The sequence below is a fragment of the Anabrus simplex genome, chromosome 5 (assembly GCF_040414725.1).
Source record: "Anabrus simplex isolate iqAnaSimp1 chromosome 5, ASM4041472v1, whole genome shotgun sequence".
Lineage (NCBI taxonomy): Eukaryota > Metazoa > Arthropoda > Insecta > Orthoptera > Tettigoniidae > Anabrus > Anabrus simplex.
The window spans coordinates 339,334,866-339,361,227 of record NC_090269.1 but is presented as its reverse complement, the minus strand read 5'-3'; the positions used below and the strand labels follow the sequence as shown (position 1 = coordinate 339,361,227).

General features: G+C 38.1%; 1 protein-coding gene across 1 annotated transcript in view; it reads left to right on the top strand.

Annotated features, from left to right (window-relative positions):
• The window catches only part of LOC136874887 (high mobility group protein 20A), a 137,798-nt gene that overhangs the window by 38,361 nt on the left and 73,075 nt on the right, over positions 1–26,362 (top strand). The window contains exons 4-5 of the mRNA XM_067148592.2: positions 3,810–3,934; positions 6,186–6,338. Coding sequence (XP_067004693.2) covers positions 3,810–3,934; positions 6,186–6,338 — 278 coding nt within the window. The remainder of the gene's footprint in view (positions 1–3,809; positions 3,935–6,185; positions 6,339–26,362) is intronic.

Genomic DNA, 26,362 nt, shown 5'->3' with positions numbered 1-26,362 from the left:
CTATGAAGGTCTGCCTTCCCAGCATTTCAAAGAACTCTTCTGGTGCTGATGGGTAGGCCAGGCAGATGGGACGGGTGACATCTGTCTCAAACTCTTGGAGAGCCTCCGTACTGTCCTGATTCCTGGTCTGAAACTTTGTCTGGTAGGCCCGTTAGAGGTGACAATCTCCATATTGGGCATCCATGTGGGCAAGGAGCTTGGTGTAGTGGTTCTGAATGCCTTCTGGTTTTACCTGTAGGACATTGAGGGTGTCCCCTCTGAATGCTGTGATGAGAGCTATAGCTTTGTCCTTTTGCTCCAACATTTAGGGGAAACAGGCCACCTCGAACTACCGCTGGTACGAACTCCTTGGCATCTTCCCGTCGAACACTATAGGCTTCATTTTTGTTGGAATTGGTACTGCAGGCATTGGCCCCCTCCTCATAGGTCCCATCTTGTATGTTATCATGTAGCTGAGCGACTTTTCAAGTTCGTCTTTTAGTTTTGCTATTTCTGCCTGCAGCATATGCTTTATCTCATGGTGACCATCCCTAATTTTTCTCTGTCTATCTACTTTCTTCTGGCCTTCTTCCATCCTTTCCTTTCTCCATCGTCCTCTGTCCATCTTACATCTTCTCCATTTTCTTCTGGCCTTCATTCATCTTCTCCTCTATTGCCTTCTGACCATCTTCTCCATCTTCTTCTGGCTTGCTTTCCAAGAGTGCATTTAACTGAGCCTCCATTTTTGTGTGGCTTCTGGTTTCAATTGGCACGCAGTAAATTACCACGACAGGAAAACTAACGATTTATATTTTTGTGTACTCTCTGTACACAAATGTTCTGGAATACTCCTGATGGTGGTTGAAATCCGCAGTATTCAGTCCGCAGATTCATCGTGATTACAATGATGTGTCATTGAGTATATTCCGACTTTTGACACCACTACAAATATGCACTGTCTGTTTTTAAAATATAATTTAATGTAGGATGACCTGATTGACACACACGCGCACGCACGCACACACACTCACACTCACACTCTCTCTCTCTCTCTCTCTCTCTCACTCTCTCTCTCTCTCTCTCTCTCTCTCTCTCTCTCTCTCTCTCTATATATATATATATATATATATATATATATAAAATGGATGGCTACACTTCCACAATTAGTGACTGTTTACAAAGTCTCTTGTCCTCCTCACAGCAAGTCACCAGCTATAGTTTTTAACTGTAATGAAGATTCCTTCTGTTAACTTGATTGACAGCTCATCTTCCCCTTTGCTTCACATGCTCAGCTATTCCACTCAGCAGCTTCACGGACACACACTTTCTGTTGCCAGTCACGACACAGGGCAACTGTTCCTTAGCTCAACTCCAGAGAAGTCTGTTACTCACGCAATCATTTCAGATGACTGCTCCACACAGTGATCTACTCAGCACTCGGCAGAACAGTAACACAGCATCACTAAACAACAGCAACCACACTTTAACATTACTCTCTGTCGTACTCCTCCAATACACTCAGCAACGACAACCATGATGAGCACTGGTGCTCACTCACTCCAACACCACCACCACTCCAACATTGCTAACACTGACTGTTCGTAACAACCCTCCTTTTATATTCATACTGATGAAGTGGGAGATGTGGTTAGAGAAGGAACTTTCTCGTTTTGTGTTCCTCAGGTCCACGGGGAAACCAGCTGATAGCACAAAGCACAATAAAAGGGGAGACTGGCCATGCTCCCAGGCTGGATGGAAGGTTTCTGGCCTGACTCATTCATCCCTTCCAGGAAATACTAAAGGGGGCTATGACAGGGCTGATGGTCGCTTGAGCATGTAAAAATATGTATTGCTGTCCCTCTTCTTTATCTTCTTCTTCAATTACCATTTCAATTCTCTCCTGGGTTAGGTTATGAATGAAGGACCTCCATTGTTGCCCATCTCTTCACCACTCTTTTCTTGCTTCCAATATTTCTTCTCTCTTTCCTCCTCTCTTCTCTATACACTCCTCCACTCTTTTTTTTGCATCACGTGTCCATACGATTTCATCTTGCTTGTTTCTATCCTGTTCTGTAGTTTTGAAACTCCAATCCTCTTTCTAATCTCTTCATTTCTGATTCTATCTTTTCTTGTCTTTCCTATGATACATCTAAGGAATTTTCATCTCAGCTGCCTGAACTCGACTGTCATCTCATTACGTTGTTGTTGTTGTTGTCCAAGTACAGATATGGGAGATAATTCAGTAAAAGTAATCGAATTACTTGTGACAAATAACTTTTACTGAATGTAATATTTACTCATACTGTAATTTAAGTCTTGAAATAACATTGTAATTGTTACATTCTAATAATTTATAGCTGTTAAGTTCTTCACTTTTTGAAACTAATTTATGAATAAATAACATTTAGAAGATACCTGAAAAAAGAAAACATATGATACCAGATTGTTCCTGAAAAAGAAACAATTTAATTAAAATTAGCATGGGTTAATGACCACTGGGCCCTTAGTTGAGTCCTGGCATTGCTTCGACTTACTTGTGCCAGGCTCCTCACTTTCATCTATCCCATCCAACCTCCCTTGGTCTACTCTTGTTCTTTTCCCACCACGACAGTATTTGAGCATTCGAGGCCTAAGGAGTCTTTCATTTTCATGCCATTCATGGCCCTTGTCTTTCTTTGGCTGATACCTTCATTTTTCAAAGTGTCAGAATCCCTTCCATTTTTCCTTTCTGATTATTATATAGAGGATGGTTGCCTAGTTGTACTTCCTCTTAAAACAATAATCACCACCACAACCAGTCAACTGAATTACCTAAGAATATTTTGATGTTCATGTAGCAGTATGTTTGTTCCCGCTGTGGTTCAGTTGCAGAGTGTCAGCCTCTGGATCACAAGGTTGCAGGTTCAAACCCAGCAGAGGTAGTTAGATTTCTGAAAGGTGGATGAAAGGTCCATTCAACACTCTTAGGTCATGTTGGCATGAAAAAGATCTCTGGTAACACATTTGTTGTTTACCCACCAAAATTAAAACTGAACCATAGATCTCCCAACAGAGATCAATTGCCCTACCATCTGGTAGAAACAAATAAGCAAACAAACAGAACACTGAAATTGAACTGCAGATCAAAATGCCTGCCCACAGTAGCGAAGGCCATATTATTATTATTATTATTATTATTATTATTATTATTATTATTATTATTATTATTATTATTATTATTGGAAACCAAGCCATGCGGTTAGGGGCACGCAACTGAGAGCTTGCATTTGGAAGTTAGTGGTTCAAATCCCACTGTCGGCAGCTCTAAAGATGGTTTTCTGTGGTTTCCCATTTTCACACCAGGCAAATGCTGGGACTGTACCTTAATTAAGGCCACTGCCACCACCTCCCTAATCCTCGCACTTTCCCATCCTTCCATCACCAAAAACCTTTGATGTGTTAGTGTGATGTACATGTAGCAAAATTATTATTATTATTATTATTATTATTATTATTATTATTATTATTATTATTATTATTATTATTATTATTATTATTATTATTATTATTATATGTGTGTGTTCTGTTTTTAGTTTCAAGAAAATAATTGCATTGCTCTTAGATTTTCATCAAGTGTGATAGTGAGTATGTTTACACATGGTTTAAAATGTTCATTTATTATAACATCCAGTTTTATTTGAAACATTATGTTGCTTCCCCAGGGAATTATTTTATCTTTGTACTTGTCTTTACAGGATGCTTGTTGAAATTGTATCTAGGGTATCTACTTAAATCTCTAATTTTGATAATGGGATGGTGATTCAAAATAATAGATCAACTGTTTTCTTCAGGTTATGTCCGCTTCCTCAACGATCGACGTGAAAAGGTCCGAGCACAGAATCCCTCTCTCCCATTTCCAGAGATTACTAAACTTTTGGCAGTGGAGTGGAGTCAGCTTCCACCTGCACAGAAGCAGGTAAGACTAATTATGAGGATACTTCAGGACCAGTTATGAGGATACTTCAGTTCTTAAATGCCAACTGTAACATATTATGGTCCTGAAATTATTTTAGTCTTTAACATAGTGTGAGTATTATGGTATTAAGTGATCAGAATATAAATAAAAATGATCTTCTCTTGCTATACAGAAGTAAAGCTAGGCAGTCTGTATTTCTTATCCATAAGCTGGAATTGATAGACATGGAAATAGTGAGTATGGTTGTTGGTACAAGAAGGTAGTAGAAACAGTAGCAGGTTGGCATTTGTAGTAAAAAGATAAAGGCTAAGTTGGAAATGAATTTGTTGGATGAATTTGTGTGCATGAATCAGCTTTGGTGGTGAGGTCATGTGAAGCCAATGGAAGGGACTAGGTTGCCTAAGGATTGTGAGCCTACATCTTACCAGAAGAGCCGGGTTCGATTCCTGGCCATGTCAAGCATTTTGACCTGAATCTGAAAGCTGGTTTAAGGACTTCTCAGCCTACTTGAGAACAATTAAGAGCTATCTGACAATGAGATTAGCAGCCCTGGTGTAGAAAACCAAGAATAATGGCCAAGAGGATTTGTTGCAATGACCACACGTCACATCGTAATCTGTACGCCTTCGGGCTGAATAACAATTATTTAGAAGGCCAAGGCCTATCAAGGCTGTTGTCTCATGGGGTTTGTTTTTGTTGTCTAGAAGAATAAAGGACTCAGCCATAGAGGGTAAGAGAAGCAGAGAGAGACTTAGGTGGTGATGGCTAGACTCTGTATTCAATGATTTTAAGGTAAGAGGTGTAGAACTAGATAAGACCGCAGTGTTAGTTGCAAATAGAGGATTTTGGAGGCACTAAGGTTGCCAGATTTCCCATTTTTGGCAGGGTTTTCCAATATTTAAATGATTTGTGGTGTAGTTTGCCACTTGCTGACCAGAGACAAATATTTCCTGAATTTTCCCCTGTATGATGAGTTGACAAACTTCATAAACATTAATGTTCATCAGTTTTAATTTAACACAACATAATTATTGCTACTTAGTTGGTATAATTGATTGTATGTCATAACTTCTTCGACTAGGTATGGGTATTTCACGTTATAATTCTCATGTTAGGTCTGCATTGAAATGTACGTAAATAGAAATTATGTTACAAGTGTAACATACTTTGTATTTAGGTATGGGTATATCGATTGCACACATGCTACAGTAATTGATCATTGAATGAAGGCTCATTGAGAAAGTAGAAATTCAGAAATTCATTTTTTGAATTATTGGCTGCTTGTGGTTTCACGTGTGTGTCAGTCTGTTGATTTTGATCAATCATGGTTCATGTTCTCTAAACAATCAGGAAAACAAAATCCTGAACGTGGTATTGGTAACCTGATATAGTCGAATATTAAAAATACAGTTTCTTGATAAGACTACCGGTATATGCTGATTTAATTTTCATTAAGTTTAGTATTCATAACACAACCAGTCATCTTTTGTAAGCAGTCATCTTTTAGTTCAAATGTGTTATGGATGAGGAATTCCAAATACTAAAAATTGCCGCAATACGAGGTTCAGTAACCATACTCCAGAACCATCTATAATAACACTTGAAGAACCATACATCATACCACATTCCAATTCATTCTAAACTTATTCATGAGCCTTGTGACGGGTATTCCTGTCTGGCATATTAGCAAACTTAGAAGACAGAATACTGTGTAGTTGATATACTTTGTCCTTGTGGCAGCCTCCTCATGGAGGAAGTTGTATTAATAATAAATTGGCAAATATTAGGGAACTTTCCTAATTAAAAGAAAAGTCTGGCAACCCTAGGAGGCATCTAGTTCATTGAGGGAGTCTTATGTCCTGAATGCTGAAAAGCATATCATCATATCATCATTGTGCCTGCAAAAACCACTATGTGAAATATTCCAGTTTAGAAATTTGGTCAGTAAGATTCCTGTCATCTGAGGTTCAATATTGTGCGTGTTATGTCAGAGAATTCTCATTCTTAATGATATATGTGCTCCGGGTCAGTATTTCTCCAACAACATCATGTAGCCATTTTTGCAGGCACGTTGACACATGTAGGCTACAGTATGAACAAAATATGGCCCTCCTGGGTGCTGTTGTGTGAGTGGTATGAATTCTAAATTTTTAATATATCTTATGTATCAGCATTATTTATACCGTTTTTCATGAATTTGCTGATATATTAACAGTTTGTGAAGTAAATTGATGAGTCCAAAATATTTTAGCAATATCTGGATGCTGCAGAGCAAGATCGAGAGCGATATGTCCGTGAGATGAATGCATATAAGCAGACTGAAGCATATCGAATCTTCACTCAGAAACAGAACCAGAAGAAGGCTCGAGAAGAGAAACCTGCTGTGGAAATAGCCATTCCGGATGTAAGTAGTATGTTTATCTTTCTTGTTGATAAGGAATTAGGATGTATCTTGGCCTTTAGCCTGTAGCCTGTTGAAGGTGAACTCAGCTTGCTTATAAAATTGACATGAGAGAAATTCCTGTGGAATGCATGTTATTTAAGATAGGATTAATTTTCATTCTTGGAGAACAAAATCTATTTTCATGTGACCCCTGCATATTTCTTTTCTTTCTTTTTCTTTCAAAAAATTACTTTCTAAATTCAGGGCGTTACCCTTCCCCAGGAACATGTATGTGTGCATAGTTTGACATTGTGGAGGGACCTATTTGCTCAGCACGTACTTTATTGACAAACAGCTTGTCAGTTACGATTGTGACTCAAGTCCTTTTGGTTTTGCAAGGTCCCTTCTATCAAATAATTCAATCATACCATCTCAAGTCTACTCATTGCAGTGTTCTCCCCAGAAATTTTCGTAAACCGGGTGACAGGAATGAGTAGCCGGGCGGGAAATACTACGTTAAAAAAATGATACCGCATTTTGCTTGCATATAACTCGCAATTTTTTCACAAAAACAAGTGTGAACATTTTCAGTGCGTGATATATGCAGGGATTTGTGTGCAAAAGATCGCATTCTCAAAAAGAAACTTTAAAATTTGCATTAGGCTATTGAAACAAGAAAACTGGCATACTTACCTGATTCATTGTCACTGCCTTCAGTCTCCAAGCTATTCTCGTATGCATCATTCTGGTCACCATCCCATACTGCATCATCCTGACTTCCGTCCAACGCATTTGCGATGCCCATCTTCAAGAAAATCTTCACACTAATGTCTGTTGACACCATAACCCATGCCCGCATGACCCAATTGCACACGAGTTCAGCTGATGGCCTCTTTATTTTGCTTGCTGGCGTCAGCTCATGCTCCCCTCCTGCCATCCATTCAGCGTACAATTTACGTTATGTTGTCCTTGAAGGGCTTGTTGACGGAAACATCTAAGGGCTGTAAACAGTGTGTGAGTCCACCAGGAATTACAGCGAGATTAGTTTTCATTTCCTGTCTTCCACCAAGTGTCTGCAGAAACTGTCCCACACAAGCATTGCTGGGCGTTGAAGCAGTGCCCCTGGACATGCTCCCCACACTGTACAGACCGTCCTGGACAAGAGCTGTATCCATCCATCCTTTCTCTTGAACCCGTATATGAATGCCTTTGGGAAACTTCACTTTAGGCACTGTTTTTCTTTTGAAAATATGTACAGTGGCAATTTTCTTCCATCTGTGGTTATTGCTAGCATGACAGTTGTACGTACAAGCACGCTAAATTCTCCCTTCTTGTTGACGGTGGTGTTGCATAGCGTGTCAAAGTTTATCAGGGTTTGATCTGCATTGCCGATTTGGGATAAGAGGTAATTTTGTTTTTCTTCTGTATTGGTATCACATGGCGATGAAAATCTATGATTTTGTCGCTGAAATCACTTGGCATTCTCTGGCAGAGAAATGTTCACCTTCGCAGACACATTCCCTTTTGTGCCATGAATCTACAGATCCAACTCCGGCTCACTTTCAGATCCGAACAGCTAATTCCTCCCTTAATCTCTAGTTTGTGCACTTTGAAATGTAGCATCTTTGGCGAGATACTAAAACCATCATTTTGCAACTCACTGAAGCAACTCATCTTTCATTTCAGGAAACTTACACATTTTCGGCCTTCTGAATGCCTTATGTGTTTGGTTGGTGGTTTCTAGTGCAGCTTTCTATTTATGTCGGTATCGAACATTAAACTCGGTCACACTGAATTTTCAACTAGCAGCTCTTTTACTAACTTCTTCAGCATATTTTATCACTTTGAGTTTAAACCCAGCCGTATAACTCCCACGTTTCTCCATAACTTAAAGATTGACCTACACAAGAAAACTTAAACGAGAAATAAGAATGAATTTTCTCAAGAAGTACTTGGATCTATTTTTGGAATAATCACAGTGCTGAACTTGTAATGCTTGTAGATTTAAAGCTAGGTGTAGAAAACGGTGTAGTTCCATTTTAATAACAAAGTTAATAGCATTACCTGAGAGGATATTGACACCATTCTATCTTAAACGGTCCATATGTTATTTGAGATAGACAACTTAGCGGAAGAACCCTCTAATCAGATGTCTATAAAACATGAACAAGATAATGTAATATCATAGAGGTTATGTTGTAGAATTATGTTTCACTGCATTATAAGAAGCGTAATATAGCTTATATACGGATGACAACTACAGCTAATAATGTATTAGGTTAGTCTTTTGTGTATTTCCTTATGATTTAACGTAACAACACAGGTAATATTATGTTCACAATTAGCTGTTCTTCTGTCTCAGTAGAAAACAACTCCTTGAACTGAGATCAAAGAGTTTGATCGGATAAATTTCTCCAGTCAAATTTAATCGTAGTTCAGTGCGAATTGATCTCAGATTAACGTTTATATAACAAAATATCCCAGTTTAGCGTGAACTGAGATCAGTTTTGTCTCTGACGTAAGGTCAAATGGTTTATGCAACTGGCCATATGACAACGTCAAAAATTAATGCGAGTTATGTGCGGGAATTTTTTCCCCTGCAATTTCCACTGTTAAAAACGGGGTGCGAGATATACAAGGTGGCGAGTTATATGCAAGCAAATACGGTATTTAAAAAATGTCGATTTATTCCCCTCAGGGCATTAACAGCCCGTCGTATGTCTGTTTTTCATTTACGGTTCCTGTTACCTACGGCAATATTAAAGGTGTTAAATCATACATTTGGTCATATTGCTTTTATGAGCACAGCAGAGTGAATACGTAGCTGTCAGGAAAAGGGTAAAAACTAACTGTAAAATTAAACTCTTTCAGTGTTATCATGAATAAGACATAATAGAATATTTTGAACTTCTAGTATTGTACTGCTCGATCATAATCATTTAACACCATGGTTCATCACTCTGTTACTATGGAGTGCCATACGGCTTTGTGATGTATGCGGAATCGAGTGCTCGCAAGCGATTCCACGTTAAAGGAGACACCGCTTGCGCACGACACTACATGATAGTCGAGCTAAACATTTAAACTCCGATGTAACAAGTGCAATTATGCTGACTATAATTCAGATTCTGTGAGCTTGCACCCGACAGAAAGTGGGTTCGAACCCCACTGTCAGCAGCCCTGAAGTTGGTTTTCGCTGGTTTCCCATTTTCACACCTTAATTAAGACCACGGCCGCTTCCTTGCCACTCCTAGGCCTTTCCTATCCCTTCGTCGCCATAAGACCTATTTGTGCCAGTGCGACGTGACGCAAATTGCAACAAAAAAATCAGATTTATCATGTAAATAAATAGTTTTACAGTATTTACATTTTAATTTGGAGCCTGCGCTGACTCAAATATGTATTAATATTATGTAACTAGCACATATCTAGGTTATGTTAGCCGGGCGTTCAGTAAAAACAGCAGGGTGGTGCGCCCTTTAAAAAGATCCTAGGGAGAACACTGCATTGTATGTATACAGTAAAACCTTGTTAATTTGAAATCATTGGGACGTAAAAATCGGACTTCGAATTACGTGATTTCGAATTAACCGCCAGCTCGTAAGTCAGAAATGCCAACCCTTGCTGCGTCACAAAATATTCTAAGACCTGTTACTGCATGCAATTAACCTTGATTCGCAGTTTAAATTATTCAAATGCCGTGGAAAAAAAATATTTCCAAAATGTATCCAACAAGGTGTACAGTAAAACCTCAGTGCATTGTTTTTCAAGGGGGAGGGGGAAAATGACGATGGATGCGAGGAAACAAAAATGTAGGTGACTTAAAAAATAGGGAGAAAGCAAAATATTAAAATACGGGTACTGTATTGGTGCATTTTTCGTCATGTAAATATAATAATAGCGTGTGGCCGCTGAAGCCGAGTGTAGGTCTTGTGAGTTGTCATGTGATAGGCGATCTACGCGCTTATGAAAAGGCGGCCCTACCTAAGATGAATCCTAATGCGTAAGTGGGCACACACACAGCCCCCGAACTGTCGGAATTAACCAAGGGAAGTTAAAATCCCTGACCCGATCGAGATCCCTTGAACTGAAGGCCAACACACACTAACCATTTAGCCATAGAGCCGAACATGCTCATACTGTATATACATAATGATATCAAAATATTCCAACCATGAAATATGCACTGAAAATAAAAAGCGCAACTTTTACGCCATTTGGTTTCACTTTTCTTTACACCTCGTAATAAGTGAAAACCTTATTTATTGCTTTCTCTTATTGCAAATTAATGATATGCAGGAATATTACATCGATAATCTGCATTTTGGTAAAGATTCCGTAGACCCTTTGCGAACAATAGGTTAGAGATCCCACATCGCCACATGGCGCGGCTCGATGTCACAGCGCGTTATGTGAGGCTGCCAACTTAGGGATTAGTTTGAAGACCAGGCTGGTGAAAAGATTATTGGTCTGGCTTGGCTAGGTCCGGCTTGTAACAAGACAATTTGGTGGGGGGACAACAAAGTGGTCAATAGGCCTCTAGCATCTCACACACTCCACAAGGTACAACTCGATTAACAACCCTGTGACTAATTAAAACTTACCCGGCACACTCCATGACTATTTTAAACTGCGTGATTTTCTCATTTTCAACAAAGATGGCAGCCCTAGCCAGCCAATAGCAACACAGAAAATGGTGGCAAATTTGAGTTTTACAGTGCCTTCTAGGGGTCAGTTAGTGGGTCAAGGAGAAGCGTTGGTGCCAGGAGGCTCGTAGTAGGTTGCGCATGAATAACCTGCGGACAGCACTCCAGCCTATAGGATCCTTGCTCAAGACTAGCAACTCTGAATTGCTTGTACATTCTCGCATAACAGATTGCCGCTATTATATGCTAGAGTATTGATCTGCCTCTTTAAAGTCAAAAAACTTTTGCATATTTTCTTACGTACGATCGATCCATGTGGGAAAATTTGGGCCGAAACAAATATTTTTTTGACGATTGATGAGATAAAATGATAGTTTGAGGAATGATAGATGCGGGGAAATTTAACATTAATTTATATGGATCATTTTTGGGACTGAATAAATTGAATGATGAATACGGGAAAACGACAGTTCCAGGAACGATGCATCGAGGTTCTACTGTATTTACATTATTCAAATAATGCACTTAGATAACTCACTGACAAACATAACCTCACCCAACGAAAGGGGGAAAAAAAGAAAAAGAAAGCATGATTCAAAGATGAGGAGACATCCATACTGGCTCCCCTGTGCAAATGCTTTCATTGGATTAATGTAGTGTATGCATTTCAGATTTCCTGTACTTGCACGGAAAGTACCAATGCCCTTAAAACATCGTGGCTTATCGAGAGTTTTCACTTCAGCAGCATTTGTGTCTTTCCAGTTTCTTGTAGACTGAACTTGGCCCATTTGATCCAACTCATTCCATGGCCTCCGCTGCACATCTCCATCGTTGATGTTTCAGGCCATTTGTTTACATTTGTTCATCTTCTGCCCGAAGAAAATGCAATGTTTATTCAATACTATATCTTCATACTATAACATTCTATTATCAACCGTAATTTAATAAGATACCATGGGGTTCTGAGCTTATTAATTCACCGATGCTTTCAATCCGTTGTCAGTTACTTGTTCAGTTAAGCAAGTTATTTGACTTATTGATGTACTTGGACGTATGATTTCATTAACTTACATTACTATAAACTTCCAATGTTTCCTTTAGCTCTAATCCAGCATTCATTGGAAGTTTATAGTATGTAATTTACCTCTTTTTGTCTGGCTATTTGGCTGCAATAAAAGTATTATTATTTATACAATAGCTGAATGTAATGGTTTCAATAAAGCCTTCGTGAACAAAATAAATTTAGAAGTAAACCCAAGAGCACCTCCCCCTAAAGAGAAGTTTACCACATTTACCTCTAACAATAATAACATATATCCAATTTCTAATATTTAAAAAAAACATAAGTTAAAAATAGCTTTCAAGACCACTCAAACCAATGCTAAAATAGTTTTTAATTCCCATGCTGTCAATGGCAACAGCAAATTTACCAACTCTGGAGTATACAAATTAACGTACATAGGCCAAACAGGCCGTAGTTTCAATATAAGATACACCAAACATCGTAACGCCTCGAAGTATAACCGCTACTCAGCCATGACCAAACATTGTAAGGAACAAATTCATTAATACACAACAATTGACCAAGATATAAAGATATTACATTACGAACAGATAGGTCCCTTTCTCAAAATACTGGAGAATATTTATATCAATTTGACCAATACAACAATTCCTCACACAACCTAAATGAAATCAATGAAAAGAAAAAATGTATTATTGGAAACCTTTGTCCCGCTCATCTGTCAACAATTTATTAACAAAAATGAGTTTCACTACCGATGTTCCAGAACTAGACCCACCCTTCCCTCAATATTCCCCTCCCGTACCTTACCTTACCGCTCCTCCTTCCCCTTCCCCTCCCTCTTCCCCACCCAACTACATCAGCACAGACACACAGTAAGCTATACACAAGCTTAGTGTAAATGTGACGTGAGACTGGCAAGGTCGCACCACTCGAGACGACTGCCTTTTAACAAGTTAAGTTGATAGAGCCTTTTCTTTTCATGCGATATTCCGGTTTTTGTTTTCATCCATTCATTCTCTTTTTTCCCATTACAGATGATGCACATTTATTAATCCCATTATTAACGGTCTCACTACTCTGCCCAATACAGTGTCTCATTTTTTAAAAAAGAATCGGCAAGTTTTATGTCAAACAATATGATTTTTCAGCCGAGAGGACTTTTCACCTCGACTTGTTTTTACTTTATTAATCATGATCATTGTATTTTAATTCCACTTCATCAGTATTTTTAATTTGTTTGTATAATGTAATAATTGAACTTCTACTGAGGATGGCCTTTAGATTAGGCCGAAACATGTATAGATATCGTCCCATCTAATATAGATGGTTGTTTTGTATTGAAAAGGAGGATCATATAAATACTTTGTATTTGTAAAGTGATAACTCAATACGGAATGAGATTTATAACATGCAATGGCAAGGTTTGTTAAGTCTGAGTCATTGCAGTTTTCAGAAAATGTCCTCAAAATTAATTTAGACAGTAAAGAAAATCTTTTGCCTGCATTTAAAATTGACATAGGTTATGCTGCTAGAGCAGCACTTTGTGGCACTCCTGGATTAAATGATAAAGATATATTAGTGTTTTGTACAGATTGTCTAAGAGGAATGGTAGCTTTGTGCAAGAGGTTATTAGAACGGTCACCGCTGGCATATAAACTGATTAAAGGAATTTCTTGTTTTGATCTAAGTGTAGCCAAGCAACCTCTAAGCAACAAACGGCTAAGGATAGCTTTAAATGCCTTTGTTGAAAACAAATGGATCTCAGGTAATGAAGCCGATCATATACAAAGAGAGTTCACTTCTGTTTGTGAGAATGATACTTTCAAAGAAGTAGTGAATTCTCTGTCTTCTGAAGACAAGGGGTTAGATCACTTTAGGCTCTGCACTGTTTTGCCAACAGTAAATTTGAAGACAAAAAAGTTGGCTTAATTTCTCAAAATGATACTAATATTTTTTCATAGAAATACTTCACTTGAACGTGGTTTGTCTGTTTATAAAGACATTATAGTAGAGAACATGCTACAAGAATCCCTTGTAGCACAAAGAAGAGTATATGATGCTATCTCAACCCTTGGTGGAATTGAAAAGTTCTCCATTAATAAGAACATGCTCTATGCTGCAAGGAATGCTCATGCTTTGTATGTTCAAAATTCAAAGGAGAAACGTGAAGCATTGGAAGTAGAAGATTCTTTACAAAAAAATAAAATAAAATAAATAAACAAGAGAAAGGCCGCTTTGTTGCTGAAAGAATTAGAAGGGGAAAAAAAGCGGTGGGTGATGGCAGAAGCTCGACAGTCGTTGCTGGCTATAGATGAAAAAATTTCATTGCTGAAGCAGTAATGGTAATCAATTTTTTAAAATCTTAAAGTGAATTTAATTAGACTAAATTCAACTTCCAAGATTTGAAATTTAATATGAACATTAATTGCTTATTTATTTTTTGAATGTTAAGTTTTAAAAATGTATTTTAATATCACTGTCATAGGTGGAAACTTCTTTTATAATTTTATTTTTGTCATTGTGTGTCAGGGAAAAAAATTGTTTTTATGTCTGAAAACCAGGGAAGTGTCAGAGAATGTTAAAATCTGGATTTGGTGGACACCCTGTTAATGTTGATGCTAAATACTGCAATTAAGTCAGAATAGAATACACCTCAAGATATAGCAGAGTGCGCCATCGATTTCAGTGATTAGTTTTATATTTTCTTGCGTCTGGTTAAATTTCGGAAAGGCTGTTATCATGTAAATTTATAGCGAGAAGTGTATAATTTCTCTACTGGTGCCTACGTATGTTTTCATGATACATATAATACGGTTAAGTTAGGTTAGGTGACGCTGTTTGAATAAGAAAACAGAAACATTTGCCACAAAATGCATCGTTCATCTTCGGTACGGTATCCTTTTCTCGCTATGTGCATTTGCAAGCTCTCACGTCGACATTCGAAGGTGATGTCAGCACAAAGACTGCTGTTCTCTAAAAGAAAATTCAAAATGAAAGAGGATAACAAGTTTTCGTAATAAATGCGTAAATAACATGGCCGCTAACAGTTGTTAACTCGTTAGAAATAAAGGCTAAGTAAACGATCCCTTAATTGTAATACCCTACACTGACATTAAGTAAGAATGTGATATACCTCAAGATATGGCAGAGTGCATCACTGATTTCTGAGGTTAGATTATATTTTCTCGCGTCTGGTTGAATTTCGGTAAGGCTATTCCCATCTAAATTTATAGCAAAAAGGTTATCACTTTTCTACTGGTGCTTGATATATGTTTTCATGGTACATACGCAGTTAAGTTAGGTGACTTTGTTTGAGTAACAAAGCGTTTGCTACAAAATGCGACCTTTGGTATTGTTTTCTCCCTATGTGCACTTGCGAGCTCTCTCGTCGATATTCAAAGGCGATATCGGAGTCGATTAGTATAGATCCCGCAAGAAGAGCTTGCTGCCAAAGAAAGCTGTGCAGAACTTCGGCAGTGTTCGGGTGGGCTCGGTAGTGACACTGCACACCCCCCTCGTTTCGCTAAATCACCTTACTGCCAGCAGTTCTTAATGAACCGTCTGTGCTGGCAGTCTGGCCAGCTGAACTGAGACCAGCGTTCGAGTGAAATCTCAGCGCGTGTATGTAATGCCTTATTGTAATTATAATCAGAGCCAGGACACATTAACCTATACCATAATGATATTGTTGGATATGCAGAATCAGAAACATTGAATGAAATAACAATAATAACAAACAAAGAGATTAAGAATTATGTAATGGTAAAATAGCAGTAACTTTCCTAATGGCTTGTTCTAGTCCGTATCTTCTGAAAGAGGTTGAAAGCTGCTCACTGTCATCCGTACTATCACTAACTCTCTCTCCGTCATTGTCACTATCGTCCTCCAGATTAATTATTATGCTGTCTGATACTTCATCCATTATGTGATCGCTTGCAATGTACTTATTCTCAGTGTCGATTACGTGCCTACATCGACACAGTAGAGATTTCCACCTATTCAATACTAAGATATATTTACAATATTTACATTACATGGGACTAGTTTCAACCCTCCTCGGGGTCATCATCAGCCATAATAAAACATACACAATGTATGGCGAAATCCTAAAACATGTTTTTTAACGGTAAGAATCTTATATAATTGTATTGATCTCAGTTCAATACGGACCAACAATATGAAATTCATAACCCTTGATGCCTACATCGACTCGACCATTCTTTTGCCCCAATTGACACAGTTCTTTCCATCGGCAATGCTCTTGCATTATCAAGTCTGAAAGTAACATTCTTTTGTGCTACATAATCTTTAACTTAAGCCTAAATCATTTTGATGGGGTTTAAGTCTGGATGGTATGTCTTAAAGCATGATTTATGGGATTTAATCAAAGCGTACAGTTGGGGTTTTATCATCTCTGTAGAAAATGGAATACCCTTATCAGTCAACCAATCCTGCATAACTGTTTTTCGGGATGATGATGTGGGTGCACGCTCACATTGGACATTATGGTACGAGACATTATCAATCACAACTACAGAGTTGGGTGGCAAATTAGGAATTAATTTCTCTGTCAGATATTTCTCGTAGTTTCTATAGTTGATATCATCGTGATAATCCCCTGTTGTTTGGTTGGATTTGAAAACCAACAAAACATTTGGAACGAAACCTGCATCTGAACCAGCATGTACCATTATTGTTCGTTGCCCTTTAGAGATAGGTAACTTCAGTCCATGAAGAGTACTGTCACTCCAAGCTCTTGACTTGATGTGCGAACTATGCAAATATGTCTCATCAGTGTAAACAATAGGCCTACCCTCCTGTCGGTACCGCTTTATGCTTTGTATGTACTGCACACATAGGAGCCTTATGTCAGGCTACTCCATAAGTATTCTAGGCATGTCTTCCGTCTTCCTCCATTGAAAACCAAGACCTCGAACTATCTTGCTTGGTGTTCTTACGCAACCTTTGAACTGTATAACCTCAACCAGTTTCTTACGGATCTTTTCAAGCGTTGGTCTCTCGCCTTCGGTATTGTGAAAATTGCGAATCGTACGCCTGACCGCACATTTCTCAAAATCGTCTAATTCACACTTCTTGACAGACTTCAGTCTTCTCTATCCAGGCATTGAAAATGAATCCACTTCACCCCTTTCGATCTTCTTTGAGTCTCGTATTACATTCCACACGGACCTTTCCGACACACCCGTTGCTTTGGCCACTTTCTTTTGAATAGCACATATGTTTCCAGTGGGATGTGTTTCAGTTTTCATGAATTTATACACATTATAAATAACTTCTCTAGTTTGACTGTGTAAAGTTTTAGCACTCCCTAAATTAGAACGAAACGGGGGCATTGCTACGTACACTGAATATCATACTACAACAAATTCACTTTCATCTACAAAATATAAATAAAATATTAACAATACACGCACACGCTTCTTGCTTCTTTTCAATACACGCTTGATAAAGAAAGTAACAATGAGCCCAGTAATCAGCATTCGGGCGAAACACAGGAGCCCCGCAACGAGCTTAAACTTTGCCAACAGATATTGGTCTCTGCACACGTTTGAGTTTCGGCAAGCTCTTCTTGTGGGACCTATAATACCTGTCAACTGCTGTTCCGTAAAGAAAATTAGAAATGAAAGAGGATATGTTTTTGTAACAAATACGTAAATAACGTGGTAGATAGCAGTTGTTAACTCATTAGAAATAAAGGCTAAGTAAACGATCGGTTAATTTTAACACTATACACTGAAATTAAGTAAGAATGCGATACACCTCAAGATATGGCAGAGCACGTTACTGATTTCAGAGGTTGGTTTATATCACAGGGGTCTCTTCCCGCATCGTACTCACTTGTTTCTCTCCCTGTCCGCCTTCTGCGTGACGTCATGTGGTATGAGACAGCGGTCGCCCGTCCTGCTGACACGTATTACCACTACTACCACTATGGTCATAACTTCTGAACCATTCATGCAAATAATGTCCTGACAAGGTTATTGTAATCCTTATAAAATACTGGAGGAGGTCAATTTATTTTGATGAGGAACTCGAGGATAATATCGAAGTATTTATTTAATTTTAAGGAGTTACATTTTTTACCGCGGACTGTAGCATAAAATTGCTTCTAGAGGGCAGCCGGTTGGAAATAGGTATGTGCCATCGCGGACTTTTTTGTAGAGGAGTCTATGCTCTACATTTCGTACGTTTACACTTGGGGTCTATCGTTGATGGTTCACGCAGCGTAAACCAAGAAAGCAAGTGACCGACCGACATTTTTATCTCTTTCTATGTATTTACTGTATATCGGATCACGGATATATAGTAACTAGCAAATGTACCCGTGCTTCACTATGGTATTCAACATTGTATTCCAATATCGAAGTAAATAGTGTACATGCACTAAATAAGATTGTTTTAAAATTGCACGTCTCTTAGCGTTATCCGAGAAAGAGCCTGGGGATGTCCTCATATGTTGTTTCCAATGTAAAGTGTTTGTTACGGATTTGTGATATAACGGCAGGCTCACTTGCCTACTGCCATTCACAATCGAGTTGGGAAGTTTACATTATAATTGCAGGCCCCATTGCCTACTGCGCACTCACAATCAATTTGGGAGTGTTCGTTACAATGGCAGGCCCCATTTCCTACTTCCAAACAGATTACAGTCGAGGAGATTTTATTATAATGGCAGGAAACTTCCCTACCACCAGTCGAAATTGAGTTGTGCCGTTATCATTATAATGTCAGGCGCATTTTCCTACTGCCAGCCAGCTTACTGCCAGTCGCACCAAGTTGGTGAGTTTCCATCAAAATAGCAGGCAACTATGCCTAAAGCCAGTCACATTTTAGATGAGGACATTTGTTTATAATGGCGGGCACCCTTGCCTACTGCCAAACACAATCGGGTAGGGGAGTTTTAAACAAAACTGCATGCTCCCTTGCTTTCTGCAAGTCAATTCGAGAAGTGAACTATTCATTATAATGGTAGGCCTCCCTTACTAATGACAGTTACACAGGAGTTGGAGAAGAACTCCTTTCCTACTGCCAGTCAAAGTCGGTGTGGGGAGTACTGATTACAATAGCAGACACACCCTTTCTCGATCACTACAAATCGACATCAGTGAATATATATAGATCGACATACGAAAGTATATGCGTATTTACAATATTGCAGACCTTCATTTACATATTAACTGCTGCTAAATGTACGTCATATCGACAAAGGATTATACCATAAGACGCCGGATTTAGTGGCCTAAGTGGCTGGTCCTATGATATCTCATCTATTCTTGCGTCAGATTGAGTTAGAAACGTGGAACAGGGTAAAGTTTTTGTAAGATTATCTCACATTGCATTACTTTTTGGATAATTATGTGACAGCTACATACATAGAATTTGGCTCACATATGGCTACTGGGTGGGCCAATTTTCGTGAAGAGTTTGTTGATTCTGTATTTCATATAAGTAATTGAAAGTATGAATTATGCATGTGAAAAGTCCAAATTTAGAGAAATTTAGAGAAAAATCAAACGTAAAAGGGATACAGATACGGCAAAAAGTCATAAGACCAAGGTTGTAGATCATTCCAAATTGAACGGAGATTGTGCAGTCCGTTATGTGATAGGACTTTCTGAAGGTCTGCACCATCATTAAAATTGCCTGCATATTTCGATATTCTTCGGGGATAAAAAATGAAAAATTTAATGATATTGGATGTTTTCCGTCCGTTACAGACTAAAACATATAATTTAGTCAAATTTCAATTATCTCTTTTCTTCTCGCAGATTATGCCGCAATCTGGATGTTGGGCGAGGCGGGTAAAAATTAGGACTTTCAGGAAACGAAATCAAAAATTATGCAGATGGTCATTATTACCCCTTAAACGGAAAGGTGTACGAAAATTTCGCCAAAATAGTCGATGTAGAGGCACACAGTCATTACGATTTGATTTATATAGATAAGGAATCTGCTCCATGGAAAACACCTTTTGGGCAATGTCCGCTGGACTTAACCTGCAAAACTGACCATTCATGATATCTCCCTTATTAATCCTCCTGACGAAAATTGCACATGAAAAAAGTTTTAGAGGTGGAATTCCATCACGTTTGGTCAATTTCCAGTCAGGTTGGTCTTGTTCTGTATATATTGTGGAAGAGTAAAATCATCATTTCGGTTCCCTATAAACCGCCCGTCCATTCTGGAACATGAAATGTTATTGACCTTTAAAATCTACCTTTGGACAGGTGGATGCTAAATATACAGTTTGGTTTGAATATCTTCAGTAGTTTTCAAGTTGTAAGGAATACGCTTTACACGCACCCGCTTGTGAGTTAAGTCCGATGGGACTTGTACCAAAAAACGGTCCGTTAATGATATTTCCCTTATTAATCCTCGTATCGAAATGATGCACATGAGAAAAAAGGTTTACAAATTAATTTCCATCAAGGTAGGTAGATTTCCATTAAGTTTGGTTGTGTATATTTTGTGAAAGTGCAAAATCACCGTTTCGGTTTCGTATAAACCCCCAGTCAGTTCAGGGATTTAGAAACAATATTTGCCCTAAAACCTATCAAGGACAGGTGTATTCTAAATATGAATCATGGTGGAAATACATCCAGTAGTTTCTAGCACTCGCGTACATACGGCGTAATTAAGGAAGAAAATAATACAGTTAAGAAAGTTGAAAATTAATAGAAAATGGATTATAACTGAGGACAGCCGGATAACGACAAATATGTAAATGCCAAGTGAATGTATTGGAAAATCAAATGCCCCTCGATGAGTTATGGATATAATAAAGAGGTAACAGAGGAGAAATTTAGGTGCAGTGATTCTTAGGTAAACAAATAATAAGAAGATGACTAATGGTGTTATTACTTAATCTATTCAAGGGTGGTTATAACCTTCAACGATATTCCGCCAATATCCCGCAGATAGGCTGATTGACGCCTCTCTTGCCTTCTACCCAAGGAACAACCACAAATTTAAAAGCATGATGAGTAAAATGGCAATACGTTACTTCCCTGCTGGCAAGCAGTCAGAGACGTTGCCATGGCAACCTGTACGTTCATTGTCGGTCTGTCGGTCACACACGCAGACCATGATACCCACAGAAAATAGTAAATTTCTCCGTCATTTGAACAGTAAGGTAAATTATGAACATATTGAAAATTGTTTATAATGAAGAGACGTCTTACGTATGGTAAATGGAGTTTACAGAAAATCAATAGTATAAGAGAAAATGGAGGAAAACCATTCTGGTTTTCCTATAAAGCTCCCGTCTATTCAAAGATTTTAAAATGATATGCACATGGAAACCTTCCCCGGAATGAGTATTCTCTAAATATGAAGTTTGGTTGAGATCTATCCAGCCGTTTCAACGTGATGGTGGAACAGACAAGCAGACAAACAGACAGACAAACAGACAAACAAACAGACACGAAAAGTAAAAACCACCGATTCGGTCTTGAGTTGACCTAAAATGGATAAATATCTGAAAAATTGGCAAAACAAAAGAAATTACAGACAGTGGACCCCCTACAATTTTATTTATATAGATTTTATAGTGGTTCACTACGTGAACAGTGTTCATGTTGTCAGTATCTGAAGTAGAACCACTGTACTGATTAAAATGCAGTCAACATATTATGGAAACGTGTGGCGCTATAAATTGTCGGCACGTAAAAGAGCTCCCGTGGGACAAAATTACGGCACCTCAAGTCTCAGAAAACCGTAAATGTTAGTGAGACGTAACACAAATAACATTATTATTATTTTGCATATTATAAAGACAATAACGACAACAACCATCATAGCCAGTTAGTTTGCTACTGTGATGGCATAACAATACTTCGTCGGCAATGCTTGGTTATTGAAACACTTTGTAATAAACTCTTGAATATCTCCATTATTACATATCGTATGGTAAAAAGGTGTCAGATATAAATGACTGAATGAAAATTATATTTTCTGTAATTATTGTTATGTGCTAATAGCCGGGCTGAGTAGCAACTCAAATGGTAGATCGCTGGCCTTCTTAGCCCAACTTGGCAGGTTCGATCCTGTCTCAGTCCGGTGGTGAAGGTACTCAAAAACATAGTTAGTGGAACGTAAAATCCAATAACATTAACATTATTATGTGCTAATAACTTATATTTCTGAATATATTTCGAAGCTCGTGAAATAATATAGTATCCGTGATCTGATATACAGTAAATAAGAAGAAAGAGACAAAAATGTCGTGCGAGAAGAGACCTGTTACTGGATCTCGGTTATTTCAAAAGGGGGCCTCACACATCCCAGTCATGAGTGGTTAAAAAATATAGCCCAGTTCGAAATTTCATTTGGTGTGTTTCACGTTAAGACTGTATCCAGATGCAAAAAAGTGAAAACTCTTACTTCTATTATTAAGTCAAAATTTCCAGTATTCCATGACAAAATAATTTGTCTCTACGTAAGGACCAGGACATTTATTAGGATATAGCATTTTAATGCAAAGAGTAAGGAGCTAGCACTGAGAAAATATGCTTTGGGCTGGTTCATCAAGTAATTTAGTCTCCTGACACGTACGTTTTAATAAGTTAATATAATTCCATAAAGATGTCGATATGATGCATATTTTCCTATGCCATTTAATCTAAATATTTACTTCATCAGGAAATAAATTATTTTGAGTTGCATGGCAATATTTTAATTCTTATCGTATTATATGTCATGTATTTGATAGTTGATGTTCTATCTGCTCAGCATGTGACGAAATTTAAAGCATTTTCACGTTTTTAAATCTATTGGAAGTGCCGTTACTTATCGAATCGGACTAAGCCAGACTATTATTTGATGAAAGATTGAGAAGATGTTTCACAGGCCGAGAATTCACAGGCTTGCTGAACTGCGACTGTGTTCCTTACTCGCTATCGTTCATACCGCGTGACGTCAGACCGCTCCAGCCAATGGAAGCTTCAACCGCCGGAGTAGCCTACCTTATATTCTAGTTATCTTGGGTTTATATTTTCTTGTATCTGGTTAAGTTTCGGAGAGGCTATTCCCAATGTAAATTTATAGTGAGAATGTTATCACTTCTCTACTGATGCTTGGAATTTTTTTTCATGATACATATAGTACAGTTAAGTTAGGTCAGGTGACGCTATTTGAATAAGAAAACTGAAACAATTGCCACAAAATGCAATCGATCATCTTCGGTGCCGTATTGTTTTCTCACTATGTACACTTGTGAGCTCTCCGACATTTGAAGGTGATGTTGGAGTCGATTAGTAATACCCATCGACTGCTGTTCTCTAAAAGAAAATTCAAAATGAAATAGGATAACACACTTTCGTAATAAATGCTTAAATATCGTGGCCGATAGCAATTGTTAACTCGTTAGAAATAAAGGCTGGAGTAAACGATCGCTTAATTTTAATGTTATATACTGAAATTAAGTAAGAATGTGATACACCTCAAGATATGGCAGAGTACATCACTGATTTCAGAGGATGTTTTATATTTTCTCGCGTCTAGTTAAATTCGGAATGCCTAGGAGTTGGAAGGAAGCGGCCGTGGCCTGTACCTTAATTAAGGCCACGGCCGCTTCCTTCCAACTCCTAGGCATTTCCTATCCCATCGTCGCCATAAGACCTATCTGTGTCGGCGCGACGTAAAGCCCCTAGAAAAAAAAAAAAAAAAAAAAAAAAAAAAAAAAAAAAAAAAAAAATTCGGAATGGCTGTTCCCATGTAAATTTGTAGCATTGGGGAGGATATATGGTTAGGTTAGGTGACGCTGTTTGAAGAAGAAAACTGAAAAATTTCCCACAGAGGCCTCTGGAGTGATACTATATTTTTTCAGAATGAAATCAAACATACACATTCAAGTAGTTTCGGATTTCAAAAAATCACAAATGAGTAAGCAGTAGTGTGGATATCATCTGCAAAAACGCAAGTTTTGAACAAACTGATTGCCGTTTCATACCAATTTTAATGTGTAATGGGTTTTTCTTGACTTTTACGAAAAATCGGATATAACGACAATCCGTTATAGAGAGTCAATTTTTCACTGCTATGAATTCTCGCTATAACAGACTTCTACTGTATTGTATGTGTAACAGCTCAAGTCCAATTTTAATATTTTAATTGTACTGTACAAATAAAGGTGTTACTTTTTAGGACTTTTCATTTTAGATTAATAGCCTACTAATGGCAATGTCACTCATGACAAAATTCAACTAGTGGACTTTAAATTCACTACTTATATAGTATTATAGACAGAGAGATCTTTTGCCTCTTTTGTAAAATAATTTGTAATATGTACATAATATTTTTAAAGTGTTGATTTGATTGTATTTGCACTATATATTGTCAATTTTAGTCCATGGCTGAAGATGACCCATAATGGAGTCGAAACCGGTCTTATTGTATAAGTGATTTGACATCATATTAAATGGTATTGAATAGGTGGATATTCATTTTAATTTCTTATTAATGCTAAGCAGTAATAGCTAAAAATTCGTGATGCAATAAGTGAGGTATTTTTATATAGATTTAATACAATGAGAATATGATGTACTATCGGGAGAACCTGTTAATGAGGAATGCACTAAAGAGGTTTCACTGTATATCAGTCTGCCAAACTTATTGAAATGTACGAATGTACCAACCAACTATCTTGTCCAGTGTGATGGTAGCATTTGAAGGCGTTTATATCCAACAACTCCTTGCCACTGGCTTTCGGCACGTTCAGAGAACTCCTGTGGAACAAATTACAACATCCCAGCATCTGTTAAAATTAATATAGCCATTGAAGGGACATTAAAACAGAGTGTTCTAGTCCACACCAGAAGACATAGCGCACTGTAAACAGTATCGAACTAGAGACCGATCTAGGATTATCTAGAACTACCGACCAAATTTAAAAAAAATAGTAAAAGTTGTAATACCTGTGATGAATAGGTACACTTACACTGTATGAAACTTAGCACAAAGCATCTTAAATTAAAAGAAAATCTACATAGAACAGTTTTCTGTGTATTCTTGTTAATATATTGAAACAGGAACGCCCGTACTTCAGTTTATCGGAGAGCATGAGAAACGACAAGGCATGTACGGCCCATGCTAAGAGAGTGAGAGAGAAGGGTAGTGAAAAAAAAATTAATGATTAAGTGGATCCTTCAGTTTATTCAATAGATATGCAAAGAATTATGTCACCTTTTACAGCTGAATCGTGGGGTTGTCCTTGAAGGCGTGGAGGGGACGTCGTCCTGCGGCATCTGCGTCGTCTTGCGGTCGGCGTCGGTGTTGTCTTCCGTCGTTGGTGTTTTCTCTGTATTAGTGTTGATGGCGACTCGAACCTGAGGCAGGAACGGGGAAATGTGGAGCTTCCGCATTGGACGTCATGGGACTCTGGTGTGACACCTCTCTAAGGCGAAGCACACCGAAATAGTTCCCACAGTCAATGATGTTGAACGCACTTTAGCAGCAAGGATAAAGTCAGAGTCACAGTTCCATGAGAATAAGATGGAAGGAATTATTGTATTTAGAATAATAAACAAACGAAAACAATCTAGGACCTTCCGAGGTGCAGTGATTGAGCACTTCACAAAGAAAATTAAATTCACCGGGTACAGTCTCTGCACTGTACACCATGAGCACAATATTCACACACTTGTTGAAATAAACGACAGTCCAAGTTCTGTTACGTCGTAATTTTCAGAAGATTATCATTGGCACTTAAGATCATACGTGATTCTGAACAGGTTATGATGGGAATTGGCATGGTCCCTCGGAAAGAAATTACGATACCGTATTCCACAAGTTAATACTATCTTTGAGAGGGAATGTTGGCACAGTTTATTACGAACACAGTTCAATGGATAGACACAGTCTTTAAATGAAATGAAGGCTGGCACAGTTTTATTACGAACACAGTTCAATGGATAGACACAGTCTTTAAATGAAATGAAGGTCGGCACAGTTTTATTACGAACACAGTTCAATGGATAGACACAGTCTTTAAATGAAATGAAGGCTGGCACAGTTTATGTTAGAAACGTTATCGCTGTTTTCACACAGTCTTTAAATGAAATCAAGGTTGGCACAGTTTATGCTCGAAACACAGTCTTTAAATGAAATCAAGGTTGGCACAGTTTATGCTAGAAACATTCATGGTCCACAAACGAAATATAATCGCCCAGTCATACAGACTGATAAAAACGAAATTACGTTTTTGTTCATGCACAAAGTTCAAGCCCACGGAGAAAGCTTCCAATACTAAGGTTTCCGAACTCAAGTACACAGCCGGACCGAGTGACGAATTATATCGCGACGTGCTTACTTGCACACACTGAGCTCACGGCTTACTGCCGACTCCTCTCACT